General features: G+C 44.8%; 1 protein-coding gene across 1 annotated transcript in view; it reads right to left on the reverse strand.

Moving 5' to 3' along the window:
- Positions 1-807: 807 nt before the first annotated feature.
- Positions 808-17,084, reverse strand: part of LOC145352908 (uromodulin-like 1) — an 82,132-nt gene continuing 65,855 nt past the window's right edge. Inside the window, exons 28-29 of the mRNA XM_080203208.1 lie at positions 9,434-9,524; positions 808-2,215 (exon numbers count right to left, since the gene is read on the reverse strand). Coding sequence (XP_080059334.1) covers positions 2,028-2,215; positions 9,434-9,524 — 279 coding nt within the window. The 3' untranslated portion in view covers positions 808-2,027. The remainder of the gene's footprint in view (positions 2,216-9,433; positions 9,525-17,084) is intronic.

The following is a 17,084-nucleotide window of genomic DNA, read 5'->3' on the forward strand; positions in this document are numbered from 1 at the left end:
CTGCAGTGCCTTCATTTTTTTCCTTACATTGTAATTTGAAGCTCTTAATAGTTTTGACAAAAGGGAGAATTCAGCAACTGCTTTTCCTATCTGATTTCTGGTTCCAGAGATTTAAGGATGCATTTCCCACGGGTGTACTGGTCTTTTGACTTAGTAGAGAGTCAAAGGTTAGAGGGAGTCGGCCGGGAAGTGGTATCGAGGCCACAATCGGATCAGCCGTGATGTCGCTGAATGACAGAGCAGGTTCGAGGGGCCGAATGGCCCACTGTTAACATGACTCGCCCGCTATACGCAGGGGGCAGTCAAACTGAGAAGTCTGAAATAGGCCAAGCCCACTCTTGGGTTCGGTGAATGAGTGCCCATAGCACACACAAAATGGAGTAAAAACAATGACTATTCTAATTCCGTTAAACATCTGTTTTGTGTGACGCCACTCCTCACAAACTAAAGTAGGATTGGCATTTCAAACCAATTAGCAATGCAATTAAATGATCTGTGACTTTAGGCGTGGGATGATGTGATCCATCCACACTGCTCTTCCCATCGTAAGTGGGAGTGCTAATGGCAGCACGGTGACACAGTGTTTAGCAATGCTGCCTCGCAGCGCCAGGGATCCGGGTTCAATTCCGGTCTCGGTCACTGTCTGTGTGGAGTCTGCATGTTCTCCCCATGTCTGGGTGAGTTTCCTCTGGGTGTTCTGGCTTCCTCTCACAGTCCAAAGATGTGTGGGTTAGGTTGATTGGCCATACAAAATTGATCCTAGTATCGGGGGGATTGGTAGGGTAAGTGGGTAGGATTGCAGTCAGTAGAGACTCGATGGGTCGGATGGTCTCCTTCTGTACCGTAGGGTTTTTTTGATTGTATGAAGTTCTTATCCTGTGCTGAGCACCTTTTTAGTGCAATTTCTGCAAAATGAATCAGTCCACTTGATCTCAATTCCTCTTCCCTTTCTATTGTTAGTGTCACTCAGCATCAGTAGCGGGTGGCACGGTGGCATAGTGGTTAGCACTGCTGCCTCACAGTGCCAGGGACCTGGGTTCAATTCCCAGATTGGGTCACTGTCTGCTTGGAGTCTGCACGTCCACCCCATGTCTGTGTGGGTTTTCTCCAGCTGCTTTGGTTTCCTCCCACAGTCTGAAATACGTGCTGGTTAGATGAATTGACCATGCTAAATTCTCCCTCAGTGTACCCAAACAGGCAGCAGAGTGTGACGACTAGGGAACTTTCACAGTAACTTCATTGCAAAGTAAATGCAAGCCTATTTGTGACACTGATAAATAAACTTTATCTTTTAGAGGATATCAAATGACCAGGAAATATGTTGATATTTTCAGCGTTAATTTGTTCTTTTTTCACCTGTAAATTTTTGATTTGGTTTGATTTATTATTGTCACATGTACTGTGAAAAGTATAGTTTCTTGTGGGTTATACAGACAAAGCATACTGTTCATAGGGAAGGAAAGGAGAGATTGCATGGGGTGTAGAGCTAGGATGTAGAGAAAGATCAACTTAATGACCAGACTCATTTAAAGGTCAGTCCAATAACGGCTTGCATCTATGTAACATTTTTACTGTAGTAAAATATCCCACAATGCTTAACAGGAACAAAATTTGACACTGAGCCACAAAGCAAGTTATTAAGACAGGTGACCAAAAAGTTTGGTCGAAGAGGTAGGTTTTATAAAAGATTTTAAATGAGAGAAGGGAGAGAGGTCGTGAGGTTTTAGAATGGAATTACACAGTTTGGGAACTAGACAGCTGAAGGCACGGCCACCAGTGATGGGTAAGGCAAATTGAGGTTGCACAGAAGGCCAAAGCTGAGGCAGCACAGAGATCTCGAATGGTGTCCCACTCCCCAGAACCACGTTTGAAAAGACAGATGAAATTCCTCAGAATTCCTTTTGCAAAATGGCAAAAGAATGTACTTGGATTTCCTACTAAGGTATTGGTCAATGAATGATATAATCGCAGCAATCCTGCCGCCAAGGTGTGGGTAGCGCATGATCCTTGGTGCTATTTTTGTATCATCAGTAGTTATCGAAAGCCTGGTAGTTCTGGCCATCGGACTGGACGATGAAGCTCCGACCCCACCGGGTGTATATGGTCAAGACAACCGCAGACATCACCACGAGTGTCAGGCAAAGGAGGATTCCGAGTGCTACCACAGCCTTCAATGCTGGGGTGTTTTCATCCAGCTCAACAATGGGTCCACCATCTGTTGGGAGATAAAAGTGGCAACAGCTTAATGATATCATTGGCATGTCTACTCATAGAGTCATAGAGATTTACAGCATGGAGACAGGCCATTCAGCCCAACTTGTCATGCTGCTCTTATTTTAAGCCAATACGCTAGTGCCAATTTCCTATGTTTGGCCCAATCCCTCTATTTCCATTTTACCCATGTAAATGCTTTTTAAAAGACAAAATTAAACCCATTTCTACTACTACCTCTGGCAGCTTGTTTCAGACACTCACCCCCTTCTGTGTGAAAAAATTGTCCCCTTGAACCCTTTTGTATCTCTCCCCTCTCACCTTAAACCTATGGCCTCTAGTTTTAGACTCTCCTACCTTTGGGAAAAGATGTTGACTGTCTAACTGGTCTGCACTCTTCAATTATTTTATACACCTCTATAAGATACCCCTATGTCTCCTACACTCCGGGGAAAAAGTCCCAGTCTATCCAACCTCTCCTTATAACTCAATCCATCAAGTCACAGTAGCATCATAGTAAATCTTTTCTGCTCTCTTTCTATTTTAATAATGTCCTTTCTATAATAGGGTGACAGAACTGTATAAAGTATTCCAAGTGTGGCCTTACCAATATCTTGTATAACTTCAACAAGACATCCCAATTCCTGTATTCAATGTTCTGGCCAATGAAACCAAGCATGCTGAATGCCTTCCTCACCACTCTGTCCACCTATTGCTCCACTTTCAAGGAGGTATGAACCTGTACCCCTAGATCTCTTTGTTCTATAGCTCTTCCCAATGCCAACACCAACAATTGTCACAGAAGTCAAGGTTAGGATGAATTAGTACCAAAGCGGGAATGGGAAATACTGGCAAACATTAACCTGCCCTGCATCCTGCCTGGATCTTCGGATCCTAATGGAAGTCAACAAACCTTTGGCTGACCCACACATTCTCTGTCACAGGTGCTGCCACGAAAGGGTTGCAAGGTCCCAACCACTAACTTTCCGATTTGGGTCCTCTCTCCTCTCCTCCCTTGGAGGTCTGTCTGAAGGTAGAGATATCTACAATCCTCCTGTACCTTGGATCATCCTGAGAGGAAGGACATTTAGTGCACTCACACACCTGGAAACCCACTGTCACTCTTGCCATTTTTACAATGCCAAATTAAACTAAGCCCTCACCCGCACCCCCAAGGACAAGGCCGAAGCAGAAACTTTCACCAAATTTTCTCACCATATCTTTTTCTGATGGTAGTCCAGAAGAACTTTATTTTGTGTGCAGAAATTTCTGCATCTGCACTATGCTATTGAATCTCCACTTTAGGTAACTGCCTGCATAAATCTAGGTCAACAATGCAGTATCTGAGGGTTTGCTGCACTTTAGAGGGTGTTATCTTTCAGATGAGATGTTAAACTAAGACGTTGTCTGCTGCTCTAGCTAGATATAAAAGATCCCAAAGAGTTTTACAATAAATAATAGGCTTCTTCTGTGGCAGTCACTTGGAGTCAGGGATGACTTGCTTCCAAATTAAAAATGAATTCTCAGATCTCTGAGAAAGCCATTGTATGAGGCAATGGTCTAGTGGTATTATCGATAGACTATCAATTCAGAAACTCAGCTAATGTTCTGGGGATCTGGGTTTGAATCCCGCCACGGCAGATGGTGGAATTCGCATTTAATAATAATATCTGGAATTAAGAATCTACTGTTGACCATGAAACCATTGTTGATTGTCGGAAAAACCCATTTGGTTCACTAATGTCCTTTAGGGAAGGAAATTTGCTGTCCTAACCTGGTCTGGCCCCTACATCTGACTCCAGAGCCACAGCAATGTGGTTGACTCTCAACTGCCCTCCAAGGACAACTAGGGATGGGCAATAAATGCTGGCCAGCCAGCGACACCCATGCCCCACGAATAAATAAGTCTCTGCCACAGGTGGGATTGTTGGAGGAGTGGGTGGGTGGGGTACATAGATTGTCACTCATTCCATTCATTATCGATACTTGACTTCAGTTGTTCTCAGTGATGAAATCTGAAGTGTTCAACTCCTTCCTGAATATTTTTCCTCCACTTTGGGTGGTCTTAGGTCAGGAATTCCCAGGTGTTGGGTGGGGATGTTACATTTTTTCAAAGAGGCTTTGAGGGTGATATTGAAGCATTTCCTCTGCCCTCCTGGAGCTCACTTGCTGTGTTGCTGCCCTGGGTAGAGCACTTTAAAAGCCTAGTAGAAACATAGAAACTAGAAGCAGGAGTAGGCCATTCAGCCCTTTGAGCTTGCTCCACCATTCATTATGATCATGGCTGAATTCAATATCTGATCCCTTCTCCCCCCCAAATCCCTTGATCCTTTTAGCCTCAAGAGATATAAGCAATTTCTTCTTGAAATCAGACAATATTTTGGCCTCAACTACATTCTATGGTAGTTATTTCCACACTGGATGAAGAAATTTCTCCTCATCTCAGTTCTACCCCTTATCCTCAAACTATGACCCCTAGTTCTGGATTTCCACCATTGGAAAAACTCTTTCTGAATCTACTCTGTCTAACCCTGTTAGAATTTTATAAGTTTACATGAGATCCCCTCTCACTCTTCTAAACTCCAATGAATATAATCCTAGCTGCCTTAGTCTCTCCTCATCTGCCATCCCAGGAATCAGCCTGGTAAACCTTCACTCCCTCTATAGCAAAAACGTCCTTCCTCAGATAAGGACACCAAAACTGCACATAATGTCAGGCATGCAGATGAAGTGGCCTGTCCAGCGGAACTGATTGAGTGTAGTCAATACTTTGATTTTGGGACGTTGGCCTGAGCAGGAACACTGATGTTGGTACACGAGCCTGCCAATGGATTTGAAGGATCTTGCAGAAGCAACACTGTTGCTACTTCTCCAGGGCTTTGAGGTGCATGTTGTACATGCATTAGAACAGAGTTGAGGAGGAACTTCTTCACTCAAAGGGTGGTGAATCTCTAGAATTCTCTGCCCGTTGAAGTGGTGGAGGCTACCTCGCTAAATATATTTAAGTCATGGGTAGATAGGTTTTTGACAGACAAGGGGATTAAGGGTTATGGGGAGAAAGCGGGAAAGTGGAACTGATCCACTTCAGATCAGCCATGATCTTATTGAATGGCGGGGCAGGCTCGAAGGGCTAGATGGCCTACTCCTGCTCCTATTTCTTATGTTCTTATGTACGTGATCCACATCTCTCAGCCATACAAGAGCGTGGGTATCACTACTGCTCTGTAGACAATAAGCTTGGTGCTGGGTCTGAGATCCTGGTTTTCAAACACTCTCTTCATTGACTGAAGGCGGCACTGGCACACTGAAGGAAGTTTTGATCCTTGTTGTCAATATCTGCCCTTGGTCCCAAGGTATGGGAAGAGGTCCAATTGTCCAAGGCCTTGTCCTGAATTTTGCTAACTGGGGGACAGTGCTGTGTGACGTGGGCAGGTTAGTAGAGGGCCTTTGTCTTACAGACGTTAGCGTAAAGCTCATGTTCTCATATGCCTCAGTGAAGGTGTTGACAGTGGCTTGGAGAACAGTCTCTGAGTGTCCGCAGGCGCAAGCATCATCTGCATGACAGAGGGTGGGATGGCATTGGATCTGGCCTGCAGGAGATGGAGGTTGTATAAGTTCGCTGTTGTTCTGTAGTTTAGCTCCCGACTAGCAGGGATCTTGCTGAGGGTGAGATGGATCTTGCTGAGGGTGAGAAGAGTGTCAGTGCAATAGCACAGCCTTGGTTGACCCCAGTCCAAGCATGAATTGGGACTGTGGTGGACGCATGGGTCAGGATCATGGCTTGCATGACATTGTGGAGCAAGTGGAGGATGGTGACAAACTCTATCGTTACTGCAATCAGACTTGTCACCTCTTCTGAAAGTGGTCTCAATTATGGCATCTTGGACACCTCCTGGCATGCTAAGGGAAGTAAGGTCATGTAGTTCTGCCAGTAGTGCTTCTCCAGCATGTTTTAGTGCTTCAGTGGGGATTCCATCTGCTCCTGATGCCGTGTTGTTCTTTCGCTGCCGGGTGGCCTTTTCTACCTCATGCCAGGTTAGGGTTATACTGAGATAGTGACAGGTAGCATGCAGTGGAATGGAATCGGGGACACTCTCATTGAAGACAGTCTCTGTTAAGGAGGTCTTCAAAGTGCTCCTTCCAGTGGGTGCTGACTCCTCTCCATTCTTGCTGAGCAACTCTTGGCCTGGAGTGGGGTGGCCCGAGGTGTTTGGGCCATCTTGACACCAGTGAGTTGTCATTGTCTCCTGGCTGACGTTCCCTCAGCAGTAAAAAGGTTAACTGGTCAATAGTCTCACCGCTCCATGTGGAACCACTCAAATAGCCCTCTGTCTGCTTAAGAATCTGTGTCCATTAGATGGAGCGTCAATAACCAAAGGACTTAGATTTAAGATAGTTGGCAAAAAGAATAGAGGAGAAATTTGGGGAGAATTCGTTTTAGGTAGCAGATTGTAATGACTTTCAAAAGTTAACACGGAGATATCCCTGAAAAGAAAAGTTTGAAGAACTGTCAAAGAACTGATCTAGGTATGATGGGCTGAATGGCTACCTTCTGTGCTGCTCAATGATTCTTTGAAAGCAACAGAGAGTTTAAAGAAGTATTTCACTGGCTATAATGACAACAACTGGGACATTCTAGGAAATGCAAATTCATACTTTACCCGAGAATTTGACACTACCGTCGGCCTACTTGAAGAAACAATCGGTCATTACCTTCACCTGCGGAAATTTCTCGTCCTGCCCACCACTGGAATCGTAGCAGGCGGGAGGGTGAACCATGCAAAGGTCCATTGACTTTGGGCTGGATTTTCCAGTCTCGGGGGCGAGCACAGCTGGAAAATCCTGCCCTTCTCTCTTCTTATCAGTGGAGAAAAGAGCTAGTTAACCATCTCCAGACACACTAACCGCAATCTGCTAATGTCCAAGCTTCTAAACGAATTCCAGCATGGACAGTATCTTTACTCAATGCCGTTTCTTCTACAGATCCCCAATTAAAGGAATTGAATTGAACTGTTTACATAAGACTGACAAAAAGATGATCAGATTAATTATTGGCAGAGAAAACTGCCAATAATTTCTTCAGCGTGAGAACTTTGCAAGATATCTTACAAAATATTTGCAGCAATTGAAGCCCCATTTGGAATTGCTGCCTGAGTTTTTTTGCTTACTATAATCAGGCACTTCTGATAAAGAGGCAGCAGGAGGTGGCTGATATACAAAATGATGAGTTAATTGATAACCTTGCCTTCTGACCTGGGCTTGGATGAAAAAGGCCAATTACCATTAGTAACAAAAGACGCTTTGTTCCTCTCTGGAATTTGGGCGTTGCTGGAAAAGTTGACATTTTGTTGTCTAGTCCAAACTGCCTTTGAGCAGATAGTGGTGAGCAACATTCTTTACCCTCTTCAGCCTATGTACACTAACAAAGCCAATATGTAGGGAGGTTCCAGGATTGCTAGTTGAGTGTCTCGCCAGGCGTTTCAAATTATGTGATCTGTTAAAGAGCCAACAACATCGCTGTGGCTCTGTAGTCACATGTAGTCCAGACCAAATAAGGACGGCAGATTTCCTTCCCTAAAGGACATTAGTGAACCAGATGGGTTTTTTTCTGCAATCAACAATGGTTTCATGGTCATCAGTAGATTCATAATTCCAGATTAGTGAACCAGGTGGATTTTTTACAATGTTCTTGTAGTTTAATGATCATCATTAATGAGTCGAATTTTTGTTTCCTGATCTAATTAACTAACTGTACAATAAATTTCCTGGCTAGGTACAAGAGTGCAAATATTAATAATTAACATATCAGCATGTGGTTACAGAATGTGGCCATTTGATTTGGTTACAACTGTCATAGTCTCCTCCCCAGAGTGTTAAAGGCATTATCCAGTACAATTTTTGTTTAGTAGTTTGTGGGGCATGGGTCATTGGCTGGTCAGCATTTATTGCCTATCCCTAGTTGCCTTTAGAGGGCAGCTGAAAGTCAACCACATTGCAGTGGGCACTGAGTCACATGTAGGCCAGATCAGGAAAGGACGGCAGATTTCCTTCCCTGAAGGACATTAGTGGATTTTTCCAGCAGTTGACAATGATCAGTAGATTCATAATTTCAGACTTTTTATTGAATTCAAATTCCACTGTGGTAGGTTTTGAACCTGAATCCCCAAAGCATTAACTGAGTTCTGGATTAAGATCCAGCCATAATACTACTAGGCCATCTCCTCCCCAAATAGACTACCTAAACCTGAAGGCCAAGGATCCAAATCTAGTCTGTGCTCCAAAATGATCTTACATTATACAATCCATGTTACCCTCATACAGCAAAGTAAAATTTTTAAAGTTTATTTACTAGTGTCACAAGTAGGCTGACATTACCACTGCAATAAAGTCACTGTGAAAATCCCCTAGTCGTCATCCTCCGCCGCCTATTCGGGTACACTTAGCATGGCCAATGTGCCGAACCAACATGTCTTTTAGGCTGCAGGAGGAAACGGGAGCTGCCAGAAGAAACCCATATGGAGATGGGGAGAACGTGCGAACTCCACACAGACAGAGACCTAAGCTAGGAACCGAACCTGGGACCCCGGCACTGTGAGGCAGCAACGTGAACACTGTTCCACCATGCAGTGTCTGTGCTTCCAAATTACATAATCAATTGTAAAGTGCTTTGGGATGTCCTGAGATCTTGGAAGAAGCTACCAGTCTTTCTTCATTTGGCTTCAGCTGGGCTGTTAAGTTGGGCTCGGTATCTCTTGACTGGGTGGATGAGCTAATCAGTGTGTGCACCAGCGGATGTGGAGAGCGCATGTGTCCCCAGTTCCACAGTAGCTGAGTGTACTTGAGCTGGGTGCTAAAGGACTACAGGCACACATTACCAGGACTTAGGGTTCCAAATAGGCTTAGTTTCTGTTTAAATATATCACTCCTTGACAGCGCATCCCATCATTCACTCATGTCAGGAATGACACAAAAGACAAGGGTGGGATGGAGTACAATGCCAAAACACATTGTTCCTCATTAAGTGAAAAGATTCTTATCATGCACAATTGGCAGTCATTGTATCACTGATTAGACCTCGGGGCATTTCATCTATGTTAAATGGGTTATACGAACTATTCTGATCCAGTCTCCGACCTCACTCAATGCATGTTGCTTTTGGCTGAACTGTTTGCTTTAGACAGCACAACACCACACTCAGACAAAAAGTCAAAATGCTACTCACCATTGTTATAGTTGTGATACAGAGGTCCAAGTGATACTGTTCTTTCTGCGATGACTTCGGCAGTCTTGCCCGCACGCGCGCCACTGCATGACTGTTTCGAAGGGGGAAAAAAAAGTAAGAAGATCAACTTGCAATAAGCTGTGACAATGCTTGCAAACCCAATCCACTTTTGTGTCCAAAAATCACCATAAATTCCAGGGAAATATAGCAAGGATATGGCAAAGGGATCATTGCAACATGATTCTGAAGAATGGACTCGAAATGTCAACTATTTGTCTCTCTCTCTCTCCACAGATGGGCCAGACTTGCCTATTCATCCAGCATCTTCTGTTTTTCTATCACGGCAACATGGCAAATTACAAAAATAAACCACTGTGCAATAATTCTTCCTTCTAGGCAGTGTGCAGTTTCACTGAAAATAATATCGCAACTTGCCTTTGTACAATCAACATAATGAGACATGTCAAAACACTTCACAGGAGCATGAGCAAACAACCTCGGACACTGAGTCATGTCAGGAGAGATTAAGGCGGGTGACTAAAAGTTTGGTCAAAGAGGCAGATCGATGAAAGATCAGCGAGCTGCAATATTAACTCTGGGTGGAATTCTAACCATGGCATACCATTCCCGATGGTGCCACAGTGAGTGGACGACATTTATGCTCTCCTGTTTTTTTTTTCGCTGTTCCCATGTGATTACAATTATAAGATTTAATGTGGCTATGCCACACATGGGAGGCACGCGCGTGGTCACGGAGCTGGGAAACGTGGTGAAACCCGCTGTCAGCCAACAATACAGCAGGTATACGAGAACCTCGTGGAAAAACAGTAAGGCTCTTGATCCTGTTCACAACTTCCCAGTCCAACCCCTTTGTCATTTATATCAGGCTTATTGAGAGTGGGCGATTTTCAAATCTAAACTTCACTAGTAAATCGTAGAATCCCTACAGTACAGAAGGAGGCCATTCGGCCCATCAAGTCTGCACCGACCACAACGCCACCCAGGACCTATCCCCATAACTTCATGCATTTATTCTGCTAATCCCCCTGATACTAAGGGGAAATTTAGTATGGCCAATCAACCTAATCTTTGGAGTGTGGGAGGAGACCAGAGCACCCAGAGGAATCCCAGGCAGACACAGAGAATGTGCAAACTCCACACAGACAATAACCCAAGCCGGGAATCGAACCCAAGTCCCTGGCACTGTGAGGCAGCAGTGCTAATCAGTGTGCCACTGTGCTATCATTACATTGTTTTCACTCCATTTGAGTGTGTATCACCATTATTGTTGAGATGAGCTTAGTCAGAGAGCAACATGTATTAGCACACCTCATAGTTGACACGCACTGGGGACATTTCATTTATTATAGAGGAAACAATGTTGTGTTTTATGTTCACTCATTTTCACGCTAGTGTCCAGCGTTGACTTTGCCACTCTGTGGCAAGCGACTGATCTTTCAAGCCCTCCCTTCTGTGGAAAAGGTCCCTGCCTGAGATCACTCTCAGCCGAGATAATCAAAATGTCGTTGCCAAACTCAGAACTCTGTAGGACTCTCTGCCAACCAACACCGTGAGGTGGGACCCACATTTGGACAGTACAAATGCCACACCCTCCCAACCGCACCCAGGACATCTGGCTCTTGCCGCTTTACTCCCCTCCATGCCGCCAATCCCACAACAGGCCACCTATCCCCCACCCCCACTAACACACCCTTGCCAGTCCCGAGCTTCCTTGCACACTGTCCTTCTCCACGTCAGTTGTTTCTAACCACCGGACTCCGAGCAAGAGCAGGAACCGGATGAGGCAGATGTCATGGATCCAATCCCGTGTACAGGCTTCATTAGTCGACCCCTGGCTTTAACCCCTAAACACAGGGAGGCGGATGACCAGGTTACACAGGCCGAGGTGTATTTGAACACGAGGAATGACCCTGATAGTCGCGCGCAGGGAGTAGGTTTAATGGAGAGCATCACCGACTTCCTTATGAACGGTGCGAAAACCAGGCAGGAGAAGGAAGGTCCTAAGGTAAGTGCGCGTAGGAAGGACAAGAGCAAACCCAAGAATGATGTTAACACCGGTGCAAAGAAACAAAGGGCGAAGCAAAAAGCTATTTTCAGAGCTACCCAACTGCTCTACAAAAATAATAAGTGTCAACTTGCGCAGCAGATCATGGAGGCGCCCACAGCCACATTATGTCCGCTATCTACGGCGGAACTGGAGGGAAGTTTTCGGGCGAAACTCTCCGGCAAAAATAACAAATCTAACATCAGTAAATTTGCCATGTACAAAGGTAAAAGTGATAATGGGGAATTGATGATGCCAATCAAAGCTGAAGAGGTTTCTCAGGCGATCAAAGGAATTAAAGAGGCCAGCGCGCCTGGGCTGGATGGTCAGAAAATCGAGGAGATCCGTGATATCCATGAGGCGGATGAGAGCCGGATAGCTCACCTCTTCACCCTCTGGTTGACGTCAAGGATGATCCCAGGTTGCATGAAACAGAGTGGAACTGTATTGATCCCCAAATGCGAGGATCAAGACCGCCTCAAAAACATTGACAACTGGCATCCAATTACTATTGGTCCTGTGCTGCTACACCCCTTTACAAAGATCATGGCCAAGAGGGTGAGCGACACCATTGACATTAACCCAAGACAGAAAGGGTTTTTGGCAGCAGCACCCAATTGCGATGAGAACATCGTCATGTTGCAAAATGTTATGAAGGGTGTTAAGAAAAGTCGCAAGGACCTGGCCGTTGCCTTTGTTGATTTGACAAAGGCATTCGACTCTATTGGTCATAAGTTACTCATTAAGGCATTAGAGCGTGTAAAACTCCCACAAACCTTTGTGGATCTCATTCAAGATCTCTACACTGGCAATACAACGGTGATCGAGGGCGATAAGTCCAAGACAGCACCAATAAGTATAGAGAGGAGTGTAAAGCAAGGAGACCCACTCTCACTCATTTTGTTTTACATTGCAATGGATCCACTGATCTGCAGTCTCGAAGAGGCAATTCTGGTGTCTTTATGACCCTAGACGGAGCAAGAATAAACTGCTCGAACCTTGCTTTTCGGGATGACATTGCCCTCTTGAGTGACTCTTACACTGGGATGGTGCGTAACTTGAAGATCTTGCAATCCTTCTGTGATCTCACAGGTTTGTCTATTAACATCAATAAGACAAAAGGCTTCCATTTGACGTATCAGAGGAAGACCCTCCTGTTCAATCACTGTAAAAACTGGCAGATTCGGAAGGAGGTAGTCGCTTACATCCCCCCAGGTGAAACCGAAGAATACTTGGGCGCCCGGAAAGATCCGTGGGAAGGTGCAGAGGAAGGCGCTTGGGAAGAAAAACTGAAAGCTTGGATATCCAGCTTGCTGGCTGTGGCTCTCCGGCCGAGATAAAGCGTGGAGATATTAACTGTCTATGTCATCCTGAGACTGTATTTTCACCTGATCCTCTCTGAGGCATCACAGAACATGCTCATTAAGTTAGACCAAAACGGATGGCATCCTCTATTTCCATTTGAGGAATGGAGGCTTGGGGATTCCTAAACTTGAAGTACAGATACCATCTGCTGTTATTCGTAAATGGGAATCATTATCTGTTTCCACTGATCGAATCATTTGTGCTTCCTTTCAGTATTGTGAGCCGAACATCGGCGATAACATCCAAGAACTGAGCTCTCTCAACGGCCTGAGGGAACCAGAGGATTTTCTGCCCAATGCTGATCAGGGAAGCAATGGCATTTCCGAGTCAATGGATATGATCAGGGCGTTAATGCCAATACTCGGGAAGGAGGAAGCAGGTCCCAAGAAGCCACCAAATATGTATGCGGGATGGAGGGATTGGGAATTTGACAAATGGAGATGGTTACAACGCCAAGGTGTTGGAATTCATTATTATAACAATGACAAAGTATCTAATTGCTGGATTAAACTGCATTTCAGCTCAAATCCAACCGGTTCATTAATAACCTACTCTTACGATGCAACCTGTATCCTACGAGGGTGACCCTAACAAGAGGAAAATCCCTTGTAAACAAAACCTGCTGACACTGTGACGCAGGGACTGAAACATTCGGATATATTTCTAGTTTTTACCCATACGTGAAAAATTGCAGGATTAAACGCCACATTAAGGTCTTGGATAATTGCATAATTTTGTTGGAAAATGTGGATGGACATCCTACCTAGAACCGTGACTCATTGCCAAGGATGGCTCTCTCTGGGAGCCAGATAGCTATAAGAGGGATAAAGATCAGTGTGTTGCGGAGTAGACTTGACCATCCGGTTCAAAGACAATTGTGGCAGCTTAGAGAAGGCGTGGAAAGAGAAGTGTAGAAAGTATGACCACCTGGGATCTGAAATTATGAAGTTGACAGGAGGCCTGGAACCACAATATTTTGGATTTGTAATGGGCAAATGGCTAGAAAAGAACAACAGCCTAATGACGTCCCTGGGTGTCGATAGGTTTCAATCATTCGCCCAACAAATCTCAAGACTCACCTTGTCATTAACATATATTAACATACATCTGTCCTCGGTTTAGATCAGCGTTCCCTTGACTGTGGATTCGCTAGAGGTAGGCAATCACGTCCACGAGTGACGTAAAGACTCGAATTTGGCACTCATTTTGAGTGTGTTAAAATAGCACTGGCAAGAGGGTGAGCCTTCCTGCTGCCAAATGCGTGCGAGATTCAGGTAGGGCACTAGTTGGAGTGTTGAGATTCCATGGCAGCAGTTGCATCAAATCTGCTTTACAACTGATTAATATCTTGTGTTTACTTTGCATACTTCCATCAGGAATACATTGTGCACAGGCCACGCCCAAAGCAAAAGGACATCCAGTGTGACTTGCACTGAAAGTATGCATGTGCATTTGGACAACATTGTCGATCATTCAGTTCACTAGAAAATGGGTGCTACTTTTCAGATTTTGCAACAGGAGCCTTTTCCCCTACTTTCCCTCTTCTGTGTCTTAATCCAATCTTTATCTCCTTCTCTTTGATTCTCTTTCTATACATGCTTCACCTTCAAGTCATTCCATATCCTGTTTCACCATTTCTCTAATCTGCCATGTTCCTAATACTTAAAAGAGATCATAAACTATTTAAATCAAAGCCTACATTTTGGGCTTACTTAAAAAGTGAACTTTCTTGAGCCAAACGATGGCACTTAAGGCTCACGTGATTCACAAGTTGGCTAAAGTATCTGGACATTTCCAACAGTAGTTTCAGGAGAAAAACTCCTCCATTTGGCTTCTCACTGTTGGGAAACCTTAGGACCAATAAAATCAGGCACCAGCGGATGATCTGACTCCCCGACCTGGTTCTATAACAGAGGGGGAGCATTCAAAACTCGTTATATCAGCAGTGGTGCTAATAGCCACCATCTGTCTCCTAGGGTGAACAATGAGTTTTGACCAGAGGCAGGGAGCTTGTTTGCTACTTGCATTTGGCTTACTAATGGGAAATGGCCAAATTTTACCTCCCCCCCCAAACATGTGGCTTTTTAACATTCCTAGACTCACAACTCAGTAACTTCAGCCTGCAAACACCATGGCCTGCTTCAAGTCTGAGCCTCCTTGAAGCTCGTTGTTCTGGAAGATTCCTACCATCGCTTGCTGAATAAGGTCTCATCTCCATCTCGCAGCATCACCATCAACTTTAAAGGAATTCTGCAGAATGAGCTTCCTGGCCTGTGCTCCAGTCTGGATCAGCAGTGCCACCTGGCTGTGATCACTATTACTGCAGTTCCAAAATAGCACACAGTAAAAAGTGGGGCTAGATTTCAAACTTGTGTTATTAAAATGCTTTATTATAACAGGTTCTCTGCCCAAGGCAGCATCAAGTTCTGCCCCCATCAGGTATGTGTAGGTTGCTGAGGAACGATGTTCCCGCTAATGTTTTTTTGTTGGTTACATCCTGTTTGCCACACTGATCCATTTCAGACGTCAGCTCAGCAATCCAACCCACGCATTTACAACAATTTCCAAGCCTATCCGCGTCAACTTTGGGCCAATTTTGCACCTTAGGTCTGGAGTTGCACCGAACCGCAGGAAAAGCTTAAAGCCATGTGCTAAATTATTGAGCCACCCGGTTCCTACAGTGATCAGCTGTTTCAGGGAAAGGGAGAAGTCATTCGCTGGGGTTTCAGCCATTGTTATCCCTTAACTATTCGAGCAGGTTTCCTCCACTCCCAAGAAATAGAAAATAAATAGATTGTGAGAGTGAAAGATTTACTCGCACAATGGCTCACACTGTTGCCTCACAGCGCCAGGGACCCGGATTCGATTCCCGGTTAGGGTCACTGCCTGTGCGGAGACATTCTCCCCGTGCCTGCGTGGGTTTCCTCCGGGTGTTCTGGTTTCTTCCCACAGTCCGAAAGACGTGCTGGTTATGTGCATTGTCCATTCAAAATTCTCTCTCAGTGCACCCGAACAGGTGCCGGAGTGTGGCGACTAGAGGATTTTCACAGTAACTTCACTGCAATGTTAACGTAAGCCTAATTGTGACACTAATAAATAAACTTTAAACCATTGGTGCCAGGACCCCAACCCAAGACGGAAGACCCTGCCCATGGTACCACTCTGTCTTTGGGATGGGGAATCAGCTTGGTTGATGACTATCAGTTTCTATTTCTGATTTCCAGCATCTGCAGTATTTTGCTTTTATTTTAGCATGGAATCCTGGTAGGCCACCCAAAGCACTGTCTCTTCATTCTCCCTTCATCTCCTAATTGCAGATTATAATGAGTGTGCCTCACTTGATGACAATGACTGCTCACTCAAGGCAAAGTGTATCAACACAGAGGATTCCTACACCTGCAGTTGCTTGGACAGTTTTGTGGATGTGAACCCAACTCGACCCGGCAGTGGTAAAACCTGGGCTCCGTTATAACCAAAACTAAATAACTACTTTTAATGGATAGTCCTTTTTCATTTGCTCTGGTCATTTGTGGTTGTCTTCCTGTTTTCAAACTGTCTTTAGGTCGTAAGGTCAGAAGTGGGGATGTTCGCTGATGGATTTCATAAAGTTTAAGCTTATTTTTTAGTGTCACAAGTAGGTTTACATTAACACTGCAATGAAGTTACTGTGAAAATCCCCTAGTCGCCACACTCTGGTGCCTGTTCGGGTACACTGAGGGAGAATATAGCATGGCCAATGCACCCTAACCGGCACATTTTTTGGAAGGAAGTTGGAGAATCCGGAGAAAACCCATGCAGACACGGGGAAGACATGCAAACAGACAGTGACCAAGGCTGAAGTCAAATCCGGGTCCCTGGCACTGTGAGGCAGCTGTACTAACCACCGCGTCACCCCAGCAAAATGGCAGGAAAGTCTCCAAGTACCTTTCTTTTAATGTGTGGTACCCAAAGGAACAGTCCATAAACAGGAAAAGTCTCATTTTTTTTAACTTTAAGATCAGAAGCTGCTGGGAATGTTAACGCTGAAGCAAGGTCAGACTAACCAAACTCAGTCTGCAAAGTCCCAGCTCACTTCTGAAACGGAGAGGTAAATTTAAGCAATTAGTTTGAGAACCTAATTTGGAGGCAGGGAAAACCGGGGCTTATTGTGTTCCTTCTGCTGCTGTTATTCTCCTTGGACATTTGTGGCTTGCAGGCCCTCATGGAATAAAATTAAGTGGG

The sequence above is a fragment of the Carcharhinus amblyrhynchos genome, chromosome 15 (assembly GCF_965287045.1).
Source record: "Carcharhinus amblyrhynchos chromosome 15, sCarAmb.v2.hapA, whole genome shotgun sequence".
NCBI lineage: Eukaryota > Metazoa > Chordata > Chondrichthyes > Carcharhiniformes > Carcharhinidae > Carcharhinus > Carcharhinus amblyrhynchos.